At 40.0% G+C, this 21,129-nt stretch overlaps 1 protein-coding gene across 2 annotated transcripts; it reads left to right on the top strand.

Annotated features, from left to right (window-relative positions):
- The first annotated feature begins 1,540 nt into the window (after positions 1-1,540).
- Positions 1,541-19,096, top strand: LOC101486931 (uncharacterized). Of its 2 annotated transcripts, XM_024803526.2 has the most exons (7): positions 1,541-1,913; positions 13,467-13,571; positions 15,625-15,720; positions 16,035-16,130; positions 16,445-16,543; positions 16,759-16,895; positions 17,309-19,096. In XM_024803526.2, exons 1-7 carry the CDS (start codon positions 1,723-1,725, stop codon positions 18,634-18,636), a joined length of 2,052 nt encoding a protein of 683 aa, XP_024659294.2. In that variant the 5' UTR covers positions 1,541-1,722; the 3' UTR covers positions 18,637-19,096. The 2 variants fall into 2 exon arrangements, with proteins under 2 accessions (XP_024659294.2, XP_076743866.1); XM_076887751.1 differs by lacking the exon at positions 16,035-16,130.
- The last annotated feature ends 2,033 nt before the right edge of the window (positions 19,097-21,129 follow it).

Raw genomic sequence — 21,129 nt, 5'->3', positions numbered from 1 at the left:
ATATCCTAACCTTAATTACTGCGGGAGAATAATGAATGATGCTTACAGTGAGTAAAAAGTAAACTGAGTGCATTTTTTTGGACAGAGATTCACTTTTAATGTGTTTGCATAATATAATACAGATACATAAAAATACACTCCAAAAATACAAGAGTCCTTGAAATGTACAAAATATTATTAAAACATTGAGACACCTTGGCCTATGGTACAATGTATACAATGCATGAAAAGATCTTTACTGCAGATACTACTATGGCTCTGCAGATTTTTTCTTTTCTTTTAAACTATGTCGCCTCAGCTTGAGGTTGGTAAATCTGTCTATCACATTTTGGTGGTCAAGTCTCTCAAGCATCTTTCTCAACTGACATCACAGCCAGGTGCTGGAGTCTGCTTTGACCCATGGTCCTTCTCAGCCAGGTATGAAGCTGACTCAAGACACTAAAAGACCTCTCACAGCTACAGCTGCTAACTGGGTTTGTTAGGGCAACCTGAATAACAGTTTTCAGTGTGGGGAAGATCCGATTATCCAGAAGATGAACTCCGCTGCGTCTCAGCCACTATCGCTCTGGCAGCAACGGCGCTAGAACCAGAGCGGGGAGGGGTTATCTATACTTTTGTTGTTAAAGTGTTCCATCTCAATTAAGTACTGTATGCTTTTTATATTTTTAGTAGTGTGTCACACAAACAGCAGATATTGTCAAAAAAGTAAGATATCTTTGGGGGTGCTTTGATTCTTTTTGGGCTAAAATCACCCCTGCTCACACCTCTGATGAAGTCTCACAAGCGTCAGCTTTGTTTTTACACATAGATATAAAAATATGGATATGTACTGATAAATGATCAGAATTATAATATTTCTGCCCATCTGAGTTAAAGTTGAATCGAATCGGATTGAATTGAATCGGGACCTTGTGAATCGGAATTGAATCAATTACAGAAATCAAAATCAATACCTAGCCCTACTCTGGCTTCCTCGCACAGTCCAGAGATGTACTTATTGATACAACTAGTGATTCTAATTTGGCTGCGGATTTGAGGTGCTGTATGAGTGGTTTAAATGTGACTGATTATGCTGCCTTAATGACAGTAAACAGTGGATGTCTTTAAAAAAACATTTAATCAAATGAAAAAAAACAAGAGCCCCAGGTGGTGTATGGATGCTTCCCGACGTTCCTTATACTCACGATCAGTGAAGAATATGTTATCATAACTTTCTTACCTTAATAATTTAGATCATTTATGCATATTTCCCCTCTAATGAATCATTACTATTTTACTAAGCCATTTTAGATTCTGCATTAACTTACTTTTGGTATTTTAGAGAAAACTGGTCTCACTTTGCGTTGAGGCTCTTATTTTATTCACCTTTCAAACTTTGTAAACAGGTCTCTTTTTATTCAATTTGAAATTTTTAAAAATGGAAACCTACCTTCTTTTTTTAATTATTTGATATTGGATAAATATCAGATTATCTGAGTGAGCTACACACCCTTTACCAGGTCACACCCAGAAAGGACACTGCTTTCGGGTAAAATTCAGGGGTAGGAACTTTCTGTTGGGGGATGTGTGTTGCAAGGGGGAACAAAAGAAAGTCCGGACTGAGGGACACGCTGCTGTTTTGGTCATGTGCTAGTCGTTTTTATCGTCCTCATGGAAGAATCGTCGCTTGTGCCTTAACTTTTTGTGGTGTTGTGGGGACTTTGAGTGTCCGCATTTGGAAAAATGCAGGATCATAATTATTATTTCTCAGGAGAAAAGATCAAGGACGTGCTGTCGAACAAGCTGGGGCACGAAGAGGAAAAACTGGAAGAAACGAAAGTGTTCTTAGGCGTCGCCTTCTCCAGGTGGACCTCGCTGAAGAGGGACAAAAGTTTTCAGAGTGATGCCGAAGTGGCCTGCTTTCTGCTGGACAGGTAATTCAAGTTGTGCCCGAAAGCGACGCGTGAATCGGTGTTACTGTTAGAAAAATTACGAAGTGAGACACAGCGTAACAATTGCGTTTATTTGCATGCGAGGAAGCAGTGTTAACGTCCCTTCGAGCCTCTTTATCTTTCCAACGCTGTGCTGGGAACAGAAACGTGTGAGACGGTTTTACAGGAAACACAGTTAGCTACGTGGTGTACTAGTACAGGGGTACTCAACCAGGATTTAGAGGTCAAGCAACATAGAACTATACGTACACACATTATAACCATTGAAACGTGATAACTGTGCACGTTCAAGTGACGGCTGTGAACAGTTTTAGGGGCTCATTTTCTTCCGCTCCTTTAATCAACTCCCCCACTTGTTTGCTCGTTAAAATAATTGAGCTCCAGCTTGTCCTTCCAGGATTATTTTTTTTTAACCCGGGCTTACATGTGGAGGTGCCCATTCATGAGCTGGGATGACATTTAGCTTTGAGCATGTTCACTGTGGAGAAAATTGCATGGCTTTTTTGTGTGGAGGCATTGCTCTGTTTTCAATGGCCACTTTTCTTTTTGCACAAAACGTTTGTTCTTTATTTTTTCTCCGTTTTTCACAGCTTTCTCCGGCGCACTCGTCTGTATCGGTCCCTTTCATTTTCTACACGTATCGCTTTCTTCCTGCCGTCTTCTCTAATCTAATCGCTTAAGCCCCTTTTTCTACAACCCAGTAATGGCGGCTTTATTTTTATTGAACGAGACGCTCGCATTACTCATCTAGTGGGTAGGGTTACTGACCAGCCAATCGGTGGCATGCAGTCGGATGACGTCACATTTCAGTACCTGTTCAGATCGCTTGGAACGCTGTCACTGTCACGAGAGAGGAAACAAGATGGCGGAGTGAGCAGCAACTTTACTGCAGGCGTCCGAACTTTTTGGCTTTTTTTTGTCCTGAAACTCTGAATTTATTAAAAGCAATAACCCGTTTTTTGCGCTTTTTGTGCACTTCAACCAGCCACTGGAGAACTAACTGTAAACCAGCTTTAATTTGTAATTTGTCCGGGGTTAATTTTGATACTTGTCCTATGATCACGATGGATCATGACTACAACGTTTCGGTATTGAGGGAGGCGTGTGACGAGGAGGATATTCAAGATTTGGAGATCACTGACATGACTTCCAAGGACTCCAGAATCAACTGGGCTCACACTCCGACGAAAAGCCCTAACCCGAAGAAAGCAAGAGGGGTGCGAGCGCAGCCGCTGGAGGAGGAGGACACCGCTGCAGCAATCTTGCAAGCAGTCAATGTGTTAACGCAAAAGATGGATGAACAGACGGCGTTGCTGCGTAAGTTTGAAAAGCGCATTGACATGAACACGGCGGAAATAAGAAAAAATAAAGAAAGTATAGTAGAACTCCAGGAGAAAGTTGGTGAGCTGCAGAAAGAAAACAAATCCCTGCGCAGCTCCTGTGAGGAACATGCTCGATATAAGAGGAGATGGAACCTAAGGCTGACTGGTCTTCCTGAGAAAGATGATGAAAACACGAGAGAGTCAGTTATCGGGATTCTCACCAGAGTTGTGCCCTTGTCTGTGGATAAACTGAGAGAGACTGTTGATACTGTTCATCGGCTGGGAAAGAAGGGGAACGCTGCATCTTCCGGGTCCCCGAGAGCCATAATTATCCAGTTTGGCATGAGAACGGTCCGGGACGACGTCTGGAAGAAATCGAGGCATGCGAGGGTTTGCAAGGAGATGAACATCCACTTCAAGGAAGACTTCTCCAAGGAAGATTGGGAGGCTCGAGTTAAGCTGTGGCCGCTGGTCCAGGGTTCCAGGAGTAAGGGAAAGAGCGTTTTTGAAGGACGGCTACGCTCTGATTGATAACCAAAGAGTGGACCCGAACTGATTTTCTTTTGTGTGACCTTTTACACCTCTCAGGTATGCTGCTGTTGATTAAGCCTATTGCTTAGCATGTCATTTAATTTAAAATTTCCCGGTTGTTAAGGGTTATTGCACTGAATAGTTATTTTATACAGGACACGGCTGCTCGTTCCTGCGTGTCTTCTTAAGTTTCTTTTTCTTTTCCCCAATACTTTTGTCAGGGGGCTAAGAAACATTGTGAAGCGTAAGGCTATCTTTCTTTTTTGCAAGGAGCAACAGGCTAACTGTGTCTTTCTACAAGAGACCCATTCGGCAGAGGCAGACACAAAGTTCTGGAAAACACAGTGGGGTGAATCTGTTTTCTTTAGTCATGGTACGTCTCACTCAGCTGGAGTGATGATTTTATTTAATAGGTTTCCGGGAAATGTCATAGACTGTAAAAGTGATTCTGATGGTCATTGGCTGATGATAGTGTCAGAGATTAATGGTTCAAAATACATTCTGCTGTGTGTATATGGTTATACTAATAGAGCTCAGAATAAGAAACTTCTAACCTTCCTTTGTGAACAGTTAGAGCAATGGAAATTGAGCTATCTTGTTGACAAAGTTGTTGTGGGGGGAGACTTTAACGTAGCTCCTGATCCCTCTGTAGATCGTCTTCCATCCAGGACCTCATGCCACAGTTACGATGAAAGTATCCTTAATTTGGTCAACAAAGTTAGTCTCTGTGACGCTTGGAGGCTGAAAAATCCATCTGTATCTCAATTTACTTGGTTTAATTCATCTAATAATGGTCAGTGTTCCAGGATTGATTACTGGTTAGTCTCTAACAATTTGATCAACAACATTTCTAAGTGTGAAATCTCCGCTTCCCCTCTAACTGATCACTGTTTGATTTCCTTATTCATCTCATTAACCAAGGTGAAACATCAATCCCTTATTTGGAAATTCAACAACAACCTTCTGCATAATGACAACTTCTGCCTTGAAGTGAGAAATTTAATTGTGGAAATTGATAAACTAGATATGTCACATGTGAGCAAATGGGAATGGTTTAAATTCCAAGTTAAACAGGTAGCAATTCAAATTAGCAAATCCATTGCTAAACAGAAAAGACAGGAGCAACAAAGCATTATTGAAAGAATTAACAGGCTATGCTGCAAACAGGATTTATCTCTGGACGAACATGTACAACTAAACACTTTTCAATCTCAACTAGACAAAATGTTCTTAGAGAAAGCCAATGGTGCCTATGTTCGTTCAAGAGCCCGGTGGATTGAGGAGGGTGAGAAAAACTCTTCCTACTTTTTTAATTTAGAAAAATACAGACAATCAAATAAGAAGATTCAATCACTGAATATCAAGGGGGTTTTGACTGAGGACCATGACAAAATAAACGTGGAAATACTTCATTTTTACAGTAACCTTTACAAGTCAACCTATTCAACGGAGAATGGCACTGTGTTTCTGGAAAGTCTTAGAGGCCTTAATGGGACATTGGATGTGGATATAAAGGTTCGTATGGAGAGTAAACTTGCAATCGAAGAGCTGGACAAGGCAATCGGACAAATGCCCAGGGGCAAATCACCAGGTATTGATGGGCTAACAGTGGAATTTTACTCCTTTTTCTGGCATGACATTAGATTAACTCTTTACAGTGCTTACTTAGAATGTATCTCATCAACTAATCTTTCACCTACAATGAAACAAGGTTTAATCACTTTAATTCCAAAACCCAACAAAGACAAACTACTTCTGGATAATTGGAGACCCATAACCCTTCTGTGTAATGATTATAAATTACTGGCTCATGTATATGCGAACCGCTTAAATGATTGTTTAACACATTTAGTGGATGAATGTCAGTCGGCGTTTATAAAAGGAAGACATATACACAATCACATTAGATTGATTTTTGATATGCTTGATTATCGCCAGTATATAAAGACAGAAAGCTTAGTGTTGTTTTTGGACTTTTATAAGGCTTTTGACACGGTTGAACATCCCTTCCTGCTTAAAGCCTTGAATTTCCTGGGTTTTGGGGATAACTTTTGTAATGTGATCAAAATGTTTTACAGTAACATTTCTAGCTCTGTCTCGCTTAACCCTGGAATGACACCTAGGTTTGAAGTGCAGAGAGGTATCCGTCAGGGATGCCCTATTTCCCCCAAATTGTTCATATTAACCACTCAACTGCTGGCACTTATCATCCAAAAAGACCCTGATTTGTATGGTATTAACATTTTTGACAAGGAATTCAAAATAAGCCAGTTTGCTGACGATACTGCACTGTTTTTAAGAGATAAATCCATGGTAGCTAAAGCGCTTAACACTATCTCATTATTCTCCCAGGCGTCAGGACTATGTCTGAATATTAACAAATGTGAATTGTTACCTATTCACACGTGTTCTGATTCTAATATAGCTTCTATAAGAGTTGAACTGGAAGTTAAATATTTAGGTATAGTGATTTCTAAAAATATGTCCCGAAGAGAAGACAACAACATCTGCAATCGTATCGTCGACATGAAGAAATCCCTTAGTCGTTGGTTGACCAGGGATATCACTATATTTGGCAGAGTCATCCTTTCCAAAGCTGAAGGTATCTCTAAATTAATTTACCCATGTCATTCTCTTTATGTTTCTCCCCAAAATATTAGGAAAGCCAACTCAATTATTTTTCAATTCCTATGGAAAAACAAAACCCACTATATTAAGAGATCACAGTTGGTTAAAGATTATGAGAAGGGTGGTGTCAGAGCCTTAGACTTTGAATCAATGATCGGAACTTTTAAGATCAACTGGCTCAGAGCTTGCTTATCTCAGTCTGATTCCATGTGGTTTCATATACCCAGATCTTTATTTAAGGAACTAGGAGGAATTGATTTTCTATTAAAATGTGACTTTGAGACTAGTAAAATACCTGTTACACTCTCTAATTTTCACAAACAGATTCTTCATTTTTGGAAAATGATGTTTACACACAACTTTTCTCCTCATATGTCGACCCTATGGAACAATAGTGATAACTGCTAACAAAAAGACATTATTTATCAGGAACTGGTTTGAGAGTGGTATCTTGTTTGTAACTGACTTGCTGGATTTGAGTGGTGCTCTATTGGATTACGTGTCTTTCTCAAAGAGACACAACTTTAATTGTCCATTAAAAGAATACAGAAAAGTTTGCTGTGCTATCCCTTTGGCCCCAAGGCAGCTGATACGCAACACAATGCTACACTCTGAGGTCAATCCAGCGCTGCCAAACCTAAAAATTGGTAACTGCATCCTAAATGATAGTAAATGTAACAATAAATTTATCAGTGTGAATTTTAAATCTATTCTTTTCCAGGGGTTTAACTCAGGTAGATATTTGCAGGCCCTTCATGGGGACCAGTCACTCATGGAAAAGGTGTTCTCAAAATTCATTCAGTGGCCTGTCTCCCCAAAAGTAAAAGAAACTCATTTCAAGATAATTAATAATATATATCCTGTGTCTGAATTTTTAAAGAGGTGGTTTAAATTTGAGGTTAACCAGTGTGCATTTTGTGATTCAGCCTGTGAAACATTACACCATTTGTTTTTCTCATGTCCTGTGTCAGCTGCCTTTTGGTTAGAACTACACAGCTGGTTATCCCTCAAGATCAACGATATGCCGCAATCTATGATGACATTTCCCATTTGCTACTGTTTTGATTATTACCTATATTGTGTATCAACCTGTGCTCCTTTTAATTTCTTCCCCATTAATACTGTGGATCTTTTGTCTAGCCCCCTCCCCCCCATATCCTTGCTGTTAGTTTTGTTGTATTGACTATGTTCTTTTTTTTTTTTTATCCTCCACGAGAGTTCATTTGCACTATAATGTATTATTTTGTTTGTGACTGTATTGTTCCAATTGTTAATAAAAATAAAAAAAAATTAAAAAAAAGCTGTCACTGTCACTACCCGATCCGTACCGGAAACCCGATCGGTACCCCGCATGCGCGAAAGGTGTCTACTTCCGGTCGAAGCGTTTTACGATAGTTACGGGTCAGAGTATCTGTTAAGAATAATAAGTATCTCTTAACATGTTTCCAATAATGAAGCATTTCAATATAATGTAGACAAAAATGAAAAATAAAAAGATAGTTATGGATCAGGACTCCCCGATCCTTACTGCGCATGTGCAAAGTCGGACCATACAAATTGGGTCTACCCGATCCGTACCGCGCATGTGCAGGGATTTTCTTCTTCTTCTGTTCGTTTAATGGCAGTTTACTCCCCAGTATAAGAGGATACTGCCACCTGCTGACCAAGCGAATGAACCCTATTGTAAACTGAATTAGCGTAATTACAAACATCTGTTAAATTTGATTTAGTGATAGTCGAGTGTGTTTATGCTTGCATGTGTGGAGAAGATTGATTGGAATAGTGATGATGATGTCCGCTTACACTGTCAATTGTCAGTAAACACTTCATCTGGCTGATGAATCTACACGTGACATATTACAAAGTCTGTATTATTAACTCTGTAATTAAGCGCCATTCTTCTTATTTACGGCGCTGTTGTTCAATCGGGGAACGCTCTCTGTTGAGGAGAGAAGCGTGAATTTGTTTGTATACGGATGATCCATTGTTTAAATGTCCCGGTAGTCGAAAAGGAGGCAGAGCTGTTGAGAAATGCTAGGAGCTAACTGGGCGCTAACCGTATCATTCAAATATATTGAATGTCGCAATGTTGGCAAAGAGAGGAAGTGACGTATGATTTGCGCATGCGGGGTACCGATCGGGTTTCTGGTACGGATCGGGTAGTGACAGTCACTACCCGATCCGTACCCTGCATGCGCGAAAGGTGTCTACTTCCGGTCGAAGCATTTTACGATAGTTACAGGTCAGAGTATCTGTTAAGATGTTAAGAATAACAAGTATATCTTAAAATGTTTCCGATAATGAAACATTTAATATAATGTAGACAAAAATAAAAAGATAGTGACAGATCGTTACTGCGCATGTGCAAAGTCGGACCGTACAAATCGGGTCTACCCGATCCGTACCGCGCATGTGCAGGGGTTTTCTTCTTCTTCTGTTCGTTTAATGGCAGTGTACTCCCCAGTGTACGAGGATACCGCCACCTGCTGACTTAGCGAATGAACCCTATTGTAAACTGAATTACAAACGTGTGTTAAATTTGATTTAGTGATAATTGAGTGTGTTTATGCTTGTCTGTGAGGAGAGGATTGTTGGAATAGTGATGATGTCCACTATTACTGTCAATTGCCAGTAAACACTTCATCTGGCTGCTGAATCTTCACGTTAGGGCTGGGCCATATTATACCGTTCACGGTAATACCGGTATAATGTTAGGCAACGATAGGAAAATGAAATATCGCGATAGAATGGGAGTAAAACGCGCATGCACAGTGCCTTTGTTTTTGTTGAGTGAAACAGATGAACCAGAATTGGTTTGTAAAAATGGTGCAACTTCCGTGATGTGGAACTGGTTTGGTGTTTGTCCATCAGATACACAACAAAGCACATTTTTTTGCAGAACATGCAACCAGCCGTTGTTATTGTCATATTTGTCGGACTAAGATGCTCTTAAATCTGGGAGTAATCTGGGTCCTAAACTCCGTATGCTTCAGCTCAAACAACACTGCAGCATCACTTAGAGTTAAAAACTGTCTAAATTCTTTCATCTTTAATAAAACGATCAGCATTGCTGCTTTACCAGGTGTAACTATAAAGTTTAACTTCCAGGCATCCATGAAAACAAAAGTTATTACATTTAACGGCGTTAGAAGTTAGCAGGAAGCTAGCGGAAGTTAGCTCGCTAGTTTCGCTAGTTACCTAAGCATGATATTGCATGTTCTGACTGAGAGATTTCTGAAAAAAATCAAACGTACAGCTCTGCTATCACTTCCAACATAAATGAAGACTGGAAACTAAACAGCAGCGACGTTTGCAGGGTTACTGAAGTTGGGCTAGCTGGTATATAATGATGTGCTACGTGATCGCTAGCGACACAGCTATGTTAGCATAACATAAACAGTGAAGCTGGAGGACGAACACTAACACTTTTCCACTTATAAAAGTTAACGTGAAGGTTCTTCATGGTTAGAGACAAATGCAATCGCATGGCAGGATGCTGTAAACGGACCAAACTTCAGTCAGGAGAACAACTGAGATAATCCATCCACAATACGAGGTTAGTCATTAATATACTGCAGCAACATGGGAATAGAGCAGCTGCCAGAGAATTCAACATTAATGAATCAATGGTACAGAAGTGGAGGAAGCAAGAAGAATGAGTTTAATAAAGTTTGATTTATCTGACTGCTTTGTTTCGCTTAATGTGCCTTATAATCCCGTGCACCTTATGGTCCGAAAAATGCGTAATGCACACTGCAGTTTAATGTTGCAAAGCACCTCTTTTTAACTTCAGTGGATATTATACATGGTTATGCTCAGGATATGTCAGCCCATTTCTACTGGAAATGCCTTTTGGTTAAACTTTCAGCAAGGAATTTGCATTTGCACTGTTACATTTTTATAAAGCTTTAATGTACATAAAAACCAGCTTCTTGTTTAAGTGAAAATAAATGGAAGGTTGTCTTTTTGCGCTAGTAATGTTGTGGAGTTGTATTTTGTCTCGCATCAATTATATCGTCGGTTATATCGTTATCGCAAATTTTCAAATATATATCGTGATAAATATTTTTGGCCATATCGCCCTGCTCTACTTCACGTGACATATTATAAAGTCTGTATTATTAACTCTGTCATTAGGCACCATTCTTCTTATTTTACGGCGCTGTTGTTCAATCGGTGGACGCTCTCTGTTGAGGAAAAAAGCAAAAATTTGTTGCGGATACGGATTATTCATTGTTTAAATGTCCCGGTAGTCGAAAAGGAGGCAGAGCTGCTGAGAAATGCTAGGAGCTAACTGGGCGCTAACCGTATCATTCAAATATATTGAATGTTGGCAAAGAGAGGAAGTGACGTAACATTTGCGCATGCGGGGTACCGATCGGGTTTCCGGTACGGATCGGGTAGTGACAAACCCATGTGTTCTGGGAATCCATCCTACCTCAAAAAACATCCTACCCAATGTTTCTGCGCAGACACGGCGCATGCGCACAACACCAAACTCACATTAAGTGTAGCTTGCCATCACCAGTGTGTGAATGTGTGTGTGAATGGGTGGATGACTGGTTGTGTAAAGCGCTTTGGGGTCCTTAGGGACTAGTAAAGCGCTATACAAATACAGGCCATTTACCATTTATTTACCATTAACTTCTTTTTCTCTCACCCATTCGGAATACTTCTTCAGGTTATGTTATGGTTAGGTTAGGGGTAGGGTTAGGGTTTAGTCACAAGCCACCGTCAAATTATAATACGGGTAGGACGATTTGTCAGAGTAGGATGGTTTCTCAAAACCCCGGGAGAGCAGGTACTAAAAAGTACTTGCTACCAAGTAATATGATCTAATGGAAAACCCTGAAAACCGTGCTGAGGCAATCTGACTAGGTATTAGTTAAAAAAGGGCTTAACTCCGAGCTGTGGCACTGTAGCGTCTTAGTATTTTCCACCATCATTATTGCGTTACACCTAGGGCTGCCTCAAACGATTATTTTGATAGTCGACTATTCACCGATTATTTTTGCAATTAGTCGACTAATCAGATTATGCATCCACTGGACATAAAGCGTACAGCTTATTGCACCAGCATGCATCTGCTCTTATATAACTATCATTAGCTTACAGCTTTAAGTGTCTAAGGTATGTGTTAACTAAAAATAAAGATAAGATGATAGTTTATTAAACTTTTAATGGAATTTGCAGATTGTTTCAGTGGTGTTTAATAAACTCAGCCGTCTGCTCCTTGCTCACTAAAATATAATAGGACACTGGAATAAATTCTCACATTTGTTTAATCAGTTTTCTGTTTGATGTTTATTCAGCTGTGTGAAAACTGTAACTTTAATCTCAGCCAAACTGATTTACTCAGGAACAAATAAAACACTGAAGAAAGCCAAACAGTAACATTTTTGTTATCTAAGTGACTTATATATCATGTTTAACCTGAGTAGTGAAAGACCACAGGGGGTTTGCGGTTCTCACCAGCTCTAGTGAGCCTTGAGTCCCCCGGCTAGCTATCGAGCTGGTGGGTAACGGACGTCTCCGAAAACGTCGGAGCACTTATGCAAAAATGTGATGTCTTGATAAACCGAGCAGATATTTGAAGGTTACACAGCTACATTCTTGCTTGAAAATATGCTAAAAGTTTAGTAATATTAAAACTAAATAGCTGCTGCCATTGTTGGAAATTGGAATTGGCTGGGCCGTGCTGTGTGTCTACGAATTTGGACAGCCTTCGTTGCGTCGCAATAGCGTAATGAGCCTACAAATGCAGCCACCGAAAGATGCGGCTCCTGAATTTGTACACGGCTACAATACCGGAGCCGCCGCCTCCTTCTCCTCCTCCTCCTCCTCCTTCTCCTTCTCCTTCTTCTTCTTCTTCTTCTTCTTCTTCTTCGTTTAATGGTAGCTGGCATCCTTGTACATGCATTGCTCCAACCTTCTGTTTCAGGCCGTTCTTACACTCTGAAATCCTACTACTTATTCCTGCATCTTTCAGGATCTTACAAAGCTTCAAACAACGCGTCGGCTATTAAATTAGTCGATGTAATCGTGACTTGTCGACTGATCGTGGCAGCCCTAAATACACCCCAGTGCTGTCTGCAGTGTCATCATAGGTCATCTGTGCAGTCGTCCACCTTCTGCCCTATTTGGTGATACATGATGGTCTTGGTTAGAGCAGTCAAAGGAGCTTGCAAAGAAAAGCGTCTGGACTTCTTTAAGTTACTTGAAGACGTTCCACCTCTCATCCGAGACGCTTCTTCAGTTCTAAGGTCAAATGGTGGAGAGTCCCAGATATAAGCCCTCCTTTGACTACGATGACCTGGATGACTGAGAACCTTTACAGACACCTTGGTTAGAGCAGTTTCGATCAGTCTCTGGATCAACCTTCTCAGGGAGGGAACGCAGCAGCATTCGCAAACAGTCAGCAAGGCCATTGCAACTGCTTACTTGTATGTTAGATGGAAGTACATGACCACCAGCTTCCTTTTGGATAACTGTGCGAGTAACGGCACTGTCACAAAGAACAGTTATTGGCTTACCTGTAGCCAGCAAGGATACTTGGGGCAGTTTTTCAGCTGAATTTAAGGAAATCACTACATTTTCAAAGACAACACTTCTGATTTCCTCCCATCTAGTCTCCCTTCCCATTTATCTTGGTGGTTATCATCCCTCTTGCGTTGATGTGCATGGCATAATAATTTGACACTGTTTCAACTACAATTTCCAGAAGATGGACTACAAAATGCACATCTTACTTCATGTTTTTACTGCATTGTTACAGCTGGTCTCAGAAACAATGGTGTGAAATGAAAAAACACATTAACTTTGTGCTGTTCAGCGGTGTAATTTTAAAAATGTGTATTTATCAATGTTAAAAAGGGTTCGAGTTTCACAAATGAATGTGTTTTGATGCTTGATCTGTACAACAGTGTTAGTTGTGGGTTAAATGTTGTTTCATTTGATCGATTCATGTGATAGGAACAGTCAGAGAGGAAGGTTAATGCCACCAGCAGTTGTCATGTAGAATTTAACATTTTGATGTTTCTGTTGTTTCCTCCAGCTATGAGAGAGTTGTGATGACATCAGCGCCCACAAAGGAAAAGCCTTCACAAGTCCCAGCTCCAGCTACCTTTGGCACCAGTCATTCTTTTAATGGAGCCAACAGGCAAGTCCTTCCATGTCAAGAAATTCCATATGTTTTGAATACGAATGAATACATGTTCATGTATATGTACACTACCAGTTTAAAGTTTGGACACACCTTCTCATTTAATGTTTTTTTTTCTTTATTTTTATGACTCTTTACATTGTAGATTCTCACTGAAAGCATCAAAACTATGAATGAACACATTTGGAGTTATGTAATAATTGAAAAAGTGTGAAATAACTTAAAACATGGTTTATATTTTAGATTCTTCAAAATAGGCACCTTTGCTTCTTTAGGTTGTTACCTGAAATGGTTTTCCAGCAGCCTTGAAGGAGTTCTTAGAGATGCTGAACACTTGTTGGCCCTTTTGCCTTCAGTCTGCGGTCCATCTCATCCCAAACCATTTTGATTGGGTTTAGGTCAGGTGACTGTGGAGGCCAGGGCATCTGGCGCAGCACTCCATCACTCTCCTTCTTGGTTAAATAGCCCTTGCACAGCCTGGAGGTGTGTTTGTCCTTTTGAAAAATAATTGGTAGTCTAACTAAACACAAACCGGATGGGATGGCATGTCACAGTAGGATGCTGTGGTAACCAAGCTGGTTCGGTGTGCCTTCAATTTTGAATAAGTCCCCAATAGTGTCACCAGCAAAGCACCCTCACACCGTCACACCACCTCCTCCATGCTCCACATTGGGAACCATGCATGTAGAGACCATTCGTTCCCCTTTTCTGCATCACACAAAGACACGGCAGGTGGAACCAAAGATCTCAAATTTGGACTAATCAGACCAAAACACAGATTTACACTGGTCTAATGTCCATTCCTTGTGTTTCTTGGCCCAAACAAATCTCTTCTGTTTGTTGCTTTTCCTTAGTGGTAGTTTCTTAGCAGCTATTTGACCATAAAGGCCTGATTCACACTGTGTCATCTGAACTGTTGATGTAGAGACGTGTCTGTTACTGGAGCTCTGTGTGGCATTTTCCTGGGGTGTAGTTAACTTGTGATTTCTGAGGCTCGTCACTCGGATGAATTTATCCTCAGCAGCAGAGGTGACTCTTCCTTTCCTGGGGCGGTCCTCATGCGAGCCAGTTTTCTCGTTGCGCTTGATGGTCTTTGTGACTGCACCTGGGAACACATTCAAAGTTTTTGCAGTTTTCTGGACTGACTGACCTTCTGTTCTTAAAGTAATGATGGACTGTTGTTTCTCTTTACTTAGCTGATAGTTTTTGTCATAATATGAATTCTAACAGTTGTCAAATAGGGCTGTCAGCTGTGTACCAACTTGATTTCTGCACAACACAACTGGTAGTCCCAACCACATTTAGAAAGCAAGAAATTCCACAAATGAACCCTGGCAGGCACACCTGTAAAGTGAAAACCATTTCAGGTGACTATATCATGAAGCTCATTAAGAGAAGGCCAAGGATTTGCAGCGCTGTCTACAAAGCAAAGGGTGGCTACTTTCAGGAATGTAAAATATAAGATATATTTGGGATTATTTATCAATTTTTACTTTGCTACACAATTACATACATCTTGCTTCATATATTTGATGTCTTCAGTATGTAGGTGAAGGAAAGATGTGAAAGGGAATTTATAATCACTTACAATGAGAACATCGTTGTGTACTCCAGACTCTGTGATTATGTCAGAGCTTCCCAAAGTGTGCCCCCCCCCCCCTCAATGAAAAGGGGGGAAAAAATGCTTGGAAACTGCTAGCATGGGGCGCCCACACAAACGCAAAGCAGGAGATGAAGCATCGCTGAATATGTTTCCAAACCAACTTCATTCTAAGACAAATGGTGTGAAATGAAAAAACACATTATTAACTTTGTGCTGTTCAGCGGTGTAATTTTAAAAATGTGTATTTATCAATGTTAAAAAGGGTTCGAGCTTCACAAATTAATGTGTGCTTTGATGTTTGATCTGTACAACAGTGTTAGTTGTGGGTTAAATGTTGTTTCATTTGATCGATTCATATGATAGGAACAGTCAGAGAGGAAGGTTAATGCCGCCAGCAGTTGTGTCATGTAGAATTTAACATTTTGATGTTTCTGTTGTTTCCTCCAGCTATGAGAGAGTTGTGATGACATCAGCGCCCACAAAGGAAAAGCCTTCACAAGTCCCAGCCCCAGCTACCACTGATACACCTCGTTCTTTCAACAGGCAAGTCCTTCCATGTCTAAATTTATAAATGTTTTGCATATATTCAGGCTGCTAGTTTGGTTTTAAGATAAATGTAATGCTGCATTTTGTTGCCACTGGCTCAGAACTAACAAACTTTGATACAGTCAGTTTGGACTTTTTCTTCCAGCGTCTGTACACACAACCAATGGCATGAAATGAAACATATTTATATTTGTGCCGTTCATTGTTGTAGGTTTAAAATAAACCATCTGTTGATATGCTCCTCATCGTTAATGCCACCAGCACTTGTCATGTAGAATTTAACATTTTGATGTTTCTGTTGTTTCCTCCAGTTATGAGAGAGTTGTGATGACATCAGCACCCACAAAGGAAAAGCCTTCACAAGTCCCAGCCCCAGCTACCACTGATACACCTCGTTCTTTCAACAGGCAAGTCCTTCCATGTCTAAATTTATAAATGTTTTGCATATATTCAGGCTGCTAGTTTGGTTTTAAGATAAATGTAATGCTGCATTTTGTTGCCACTGGCTCAGAACTAACAAACTTTGATACAGTCAGTTTGGACTTTTTCTTCCAGCGTCTGTACACACAACCAATGGCATGAAATGAAACATATTTATATTTGTGCCGTTCATTGTTGTAGGTTTAAAATAAACCATCTGTTGATATGCTCCTCATCGTTAATGCCACCAGCACTTGTCATGTAGAATTTAACATTTTGATGTTTCTGTTGTTTCCTCCAGCTATGAGAGAGTTGTGATGACATCATTGGCTACAAAGGAAAAACCGTTACAAGTCATAGGTCCAGCTGCCTTTGGCGCCACTTTGAGTGGAGCAAACAGGTAAGTCTTTCCTTGTCCAAATTTGTATGTTTTTGTATATAGTCATGTATACATTTTAAAGATTAAATTCCATGGCTAGTATCTGTTTTTGGATCAGTTGAGCCCAACAGAAAACAGAACCATGCGCAAACACAAAATTAGTATTTATAAGAACCATTAGTCTCACGCGTTGTGGGGTATAACTCTGAATATCTCGATGGCTTATTGTTTTTCAGATTTCCATATCCAAGATTGCCAAACGGAGTGGGGATGCGTCCAGTGACTAACCTTCAACCACCTGACCCTAGAATTCTCAAAATGGTTGTATTTGTACCTCCACGAGCAACATCAGTGTTAACACAAGTCAGGAGAAGTAAGTATTAAATTATTTTTAATTTTATTGTAGCCTATTAAATTACCATTATTCCCACAGAATTATGTAAAAACTATTAGATGGCACAATAACTTAATATTTGATGGCACTAACTTACACATGGCTGGGCATTATTTTATCCATAAATTACTACAATTGACTGTTGCAACTGCTCTCTACTTTGTGATTTAAACTAAAGAAAGGTAAATAATACAACAACTGTCAAATGGGTCCATCAGCTGTGAAGTGGAACTGAGACCTTTTCACCAGTTTTAATAAAAATAAATGCTGTTCTTAGATAATTTGTAATTTGAAAATCTTTCCAAAAATAGAAATGTGTCCTTTTATTTTCAAAATAATATTAAAACTGTAGACACACACTCATCCGTTATCCACATCTGTGTTCAATGCAGATGCCCAAGATGCTCCACCTCAATTAAATGCTGGTCTGAAACAGCGGGTCATAGATCATCTCCAGCTAAAGAAAAAACAGGAAGAAGGGCCCACAAAGATGGAGCTGGAGGAGCGTTGTATAAAGATGGAGCTGGAGGAGCGTCATATAGAGGAGGAGCAGGAGGAGTGTTGTATAAAGATGGAGCTGGAAGAGCATCGTATAAAGATCGAGGTGGAGGAGCGTCGTATAGAGACGGAGCTGGAGGAGCGTCATATAGAGATGGATCTGGAGGAGCGTCGTATAATAAATCAGCAGGAGCGCATTGAAAAGGAGGAGCAGGAAGAATGCCACTTAAAAGACGAACACAAAGAACGCCAAATAAAGGAGGAGCAGGAGGAACATCACATAAATAGCGAAGAGGTTGAAGTGAATCTTAATGGGATAAAGGAGGCTGATATCACCGGGTTCCTGCTCACTTCTGTTCATGTGAAGAGTGAAAATGATGAAAAGAAACCGCAGTCCCCACAACCTCATCAAGGCCCGCCTCTCAAAAACATGGAAGCGCAGACACAAACCAGAGGATCAGGTAAACAAATGAAAACAGAAACTGAGGACGATGAAGGAAGCAAAAAGGCTAGGAACTCTTATCACAGTAGCTGTTTACCACAGAATACTAATTTACAGGCTTCAGACTTCACCGAGACTAAAGATGGTACTGTGGATGGTGATAATTATTGGCAGGAGCCATTGTCTGCTTCTGAACCTGAAACTGAAGATGGCAAGAGTAAAAATTCTAACCTGCATCAGTCTCTGTCAGAATCTGGATCTGAAACTGAAGACAGCAGCATTGATAATTATAACTTGCACAGATCTTCATCAGAATCTGGCTCTGAAACTGAAGACAGCAGCATTGATAATTATAACTTGCACGGATCTTCATCAGAATCTGGCTCTGAAACTGAAGACAGCAGCATTGATAATTATAACTTGCACGAATCTTCATCAGAATCTGGATCTGAAACGGAAAGCAGCAGCAGCATTGATAATTATAACTTGCATGGACCTTCATCAGAATCTGGATCTGAAACGGAAAGTAGTAGCAGCAGCAGCAGCAGCACCAGCACAAGCACCAGCAGCGTTGATAATTATAATTTGCACAGACCTTCATCAGAATCTGGATCTGAAACTGAAGGCAGCATCAATGAAGATAATGGTAAATGGCGGAAACCGTTGTTAAACTCTGAACCTAAACTTGTAAACAGTGGTGCAAATGGAAAAAAGCGATTTCACACACCAGAGAAACCTTTTCGTTGTAAAATTAGACGTAAAACAAGTAAAATATTTTAATAAACTAAAACAGATTACTTAAGACTCATAGGACAGGACAAACAGTTTGCAGCTTTTATAAAAAAAAAAAAAATGATGACAATAATAATAATAATAATAAGGTTAAAGTGTCAGACGTAGGGGTTCACATGGGGCCGAGAGAGAGACCATTTAGTTGTAGCGTCGGCAGCCACATGACTGATGGCATGACATGATTAATTATACATTTTTAGTGTTATGGTCATTGGTGTTTCTGATGGCTTTCTAGCATGCACGGCAGAGTAGGAAATTTGAACAAGGGGTTATCTTATCAAATTCATGTTTCTAAATTGCTGAATAGTTAGTTGATCAGTACAAGGGAATAATTCCAGATGATGCTGTGTACATGGTCTTTTGGTAATTATTAGTGGCAGTAATCTGATTTAAACCATTTTTGTTATGATGGCTAAGGTAACATCAATAAAGCACACTGAGAAACTGCCTCCATGCTTTTTCTTTACTGGAGCCTATCCCAGATGTTAGAAATCAAGAGAAGTGGGTACACTTTGAATTGACCTTTAAGGTGGAAGTCATTAAACTGTGATTTGACCAAGTTTTTGTAGCTAATCTCCAACCTTCCCTTTGTGAAGAAAAAAAAGAAAAAGAAAAAACATATATTTAAAAGATTAGTTGTAAAACAGCTAACTGATCAGCTGCAAAGGAATGGTTTATTTGAGTTTCAGTCAGGTTTCAGAGCTCATCACACTACAGAAAACAGGTGTACTTGGAGAGTCCTGATGTGTTCAGTTTTTTCAGAAGAAAGTACAGGAGAAATGTCTGTCGTTTAAAAAGATTTAATTTCAACTGCCGACCCTGGATCGGGCCATACAATTTTATACCCCAATAATAACAAGTGTTATTATGACATACTTCTTACAGAAGCGACGTGGCAGTCCTGCTGTCTCCCTACGAGTCTTCTCTCTGTTCATGTCCAACCTTGCCTCATATTGCTCCTCTTCCTGGGATAACAAAGACAGAAAAAAAGAAACCACCTCCCTGCTTAACCTTGATTATTAATATTATCCTACTGATTCCATTTAATATCCAAGTTTGAGACATTCTATTAAGACTCCCTTGGCCCAGAAAATATCATCTTGACTGTTAACCGGCGTGATGTGTATGTATGTTGCAAAGAAAAGTCACTCTACGTCAATCGCAATATTTGAATTCAGTCATGGCTAGGGATGGGTATTGATAAGATTTTCACGATTCCGATTCCATTTTCGATTCTGTTTAACGATTCGATTCTTTATCGATTCTCTTATCGATTCTCTTATCGATTCTTTTTAAAAAAAGGAGAACACGAAGGTCGATTAGCTTAGAACTTTGTTTTATATCTTCTCTTTGACCAAGATAGAAATTTAGGAGTAACAAATCCAGCAGTGAGATCTTAAGAGATCCAGCCTACGGCTCTTCAATGGGGAGTCACAGGGTCCCCGGGGAAAAAAAAATTGTAAATGTAAAATAATAAAATAAATATTCTTCTGTGGCAATAACAAAGTATAACATAAATTATTCTGTAGCAATTACACAAAAATATCCAGTAATGTCCCTGCCTACAATTAAACACATTCACTTACCGAAAATCGGGGGCATCTGCTGTGGCAAATGGGTGCAAGCCTTTGACCACAAACTTAGTCTCTGCTCGGTAACATTAGTCTATCCTGGCTTGAAAGGAGACGCTACCGGTAGACTGCAGCGAGAACTGCCAGCGAGCGCCAGCCAGACTCTGTCTCTCTCATCATGGTCATCTAAACGCACAGTAATGGCAGATAAGGCAGATCGCGCTAACATAATATGCACTGTTAGTTGATCATTTACCTGCCGCATTAACGGGAGAGGACGTGCAAACGTTACCGCTGCTGCTGGGTTGAGATTCACGAGTCCAGAGCGGAATTAAAAACACGACATTCATTTAAGGTCATCGCGTGTTTTGTGAGCAAATGCTTTTGCATATTCGTAGTGTTTCCTCCCTTAAATGAAATATCTACTTTGCAAGTATTGCAAGTTGCCCTGTTGTCTTCCGTTCTTGTAAAATATAACCAAACTTTTGAGCGTTTGAGCCGCCATGTTTCCAGCCAGGTAAATGACGCTCCGCAACGTGGTGACGTCATTCAGGGCGACTGGAATCGATAAGGGAATCGTTTGCAAAAATGGCAAACAATTCCAAGGAATTGAAACAGTGGGAACCGGTTCTCAACAAGAACCGGTTTTCGATACCCATCCCTAGTCATGGCGCTGAATGAAGCTTCTGACCTTCATAACATGGAGCACCAACACTTTAATGAGCACATCGCAGTGTGTTTATAGGAAATCATAAAAACAGCTTTATTTAATCATTTTAATCCTAACAGTCCTCTAATTAAGGTTAATTATGGAATTCCACAGGGTTCAGTGCTAGGACAGATTCTTTTTTTTTTTTTTTTTTTATGTATTTATTTATGCAAGTTTCAAGATTTTTTTACACATTCACAA

This window comes from Maylandia zebra, linkage group LG8, assembly GCF_041146795.1.
Source record: "Maylandia zebra isolate NMK-2024a linkage group LG8, Mzebra_GT3a, whole genome shotgun sequence".
In the NCBI taxonomy this organism is placed as follows: domain Eukaryota; kingdom Metazoa; phylum Chordata; class Actinopteri; order Cichliformes; family Cichlidae; genus Maylandia; species Maylandia zebra.
The sequence above is the reverse complement of the archived record's forward strand: the minus strand, read 5'-3'. Positions and strand labels throughout refer to the sequence as shown.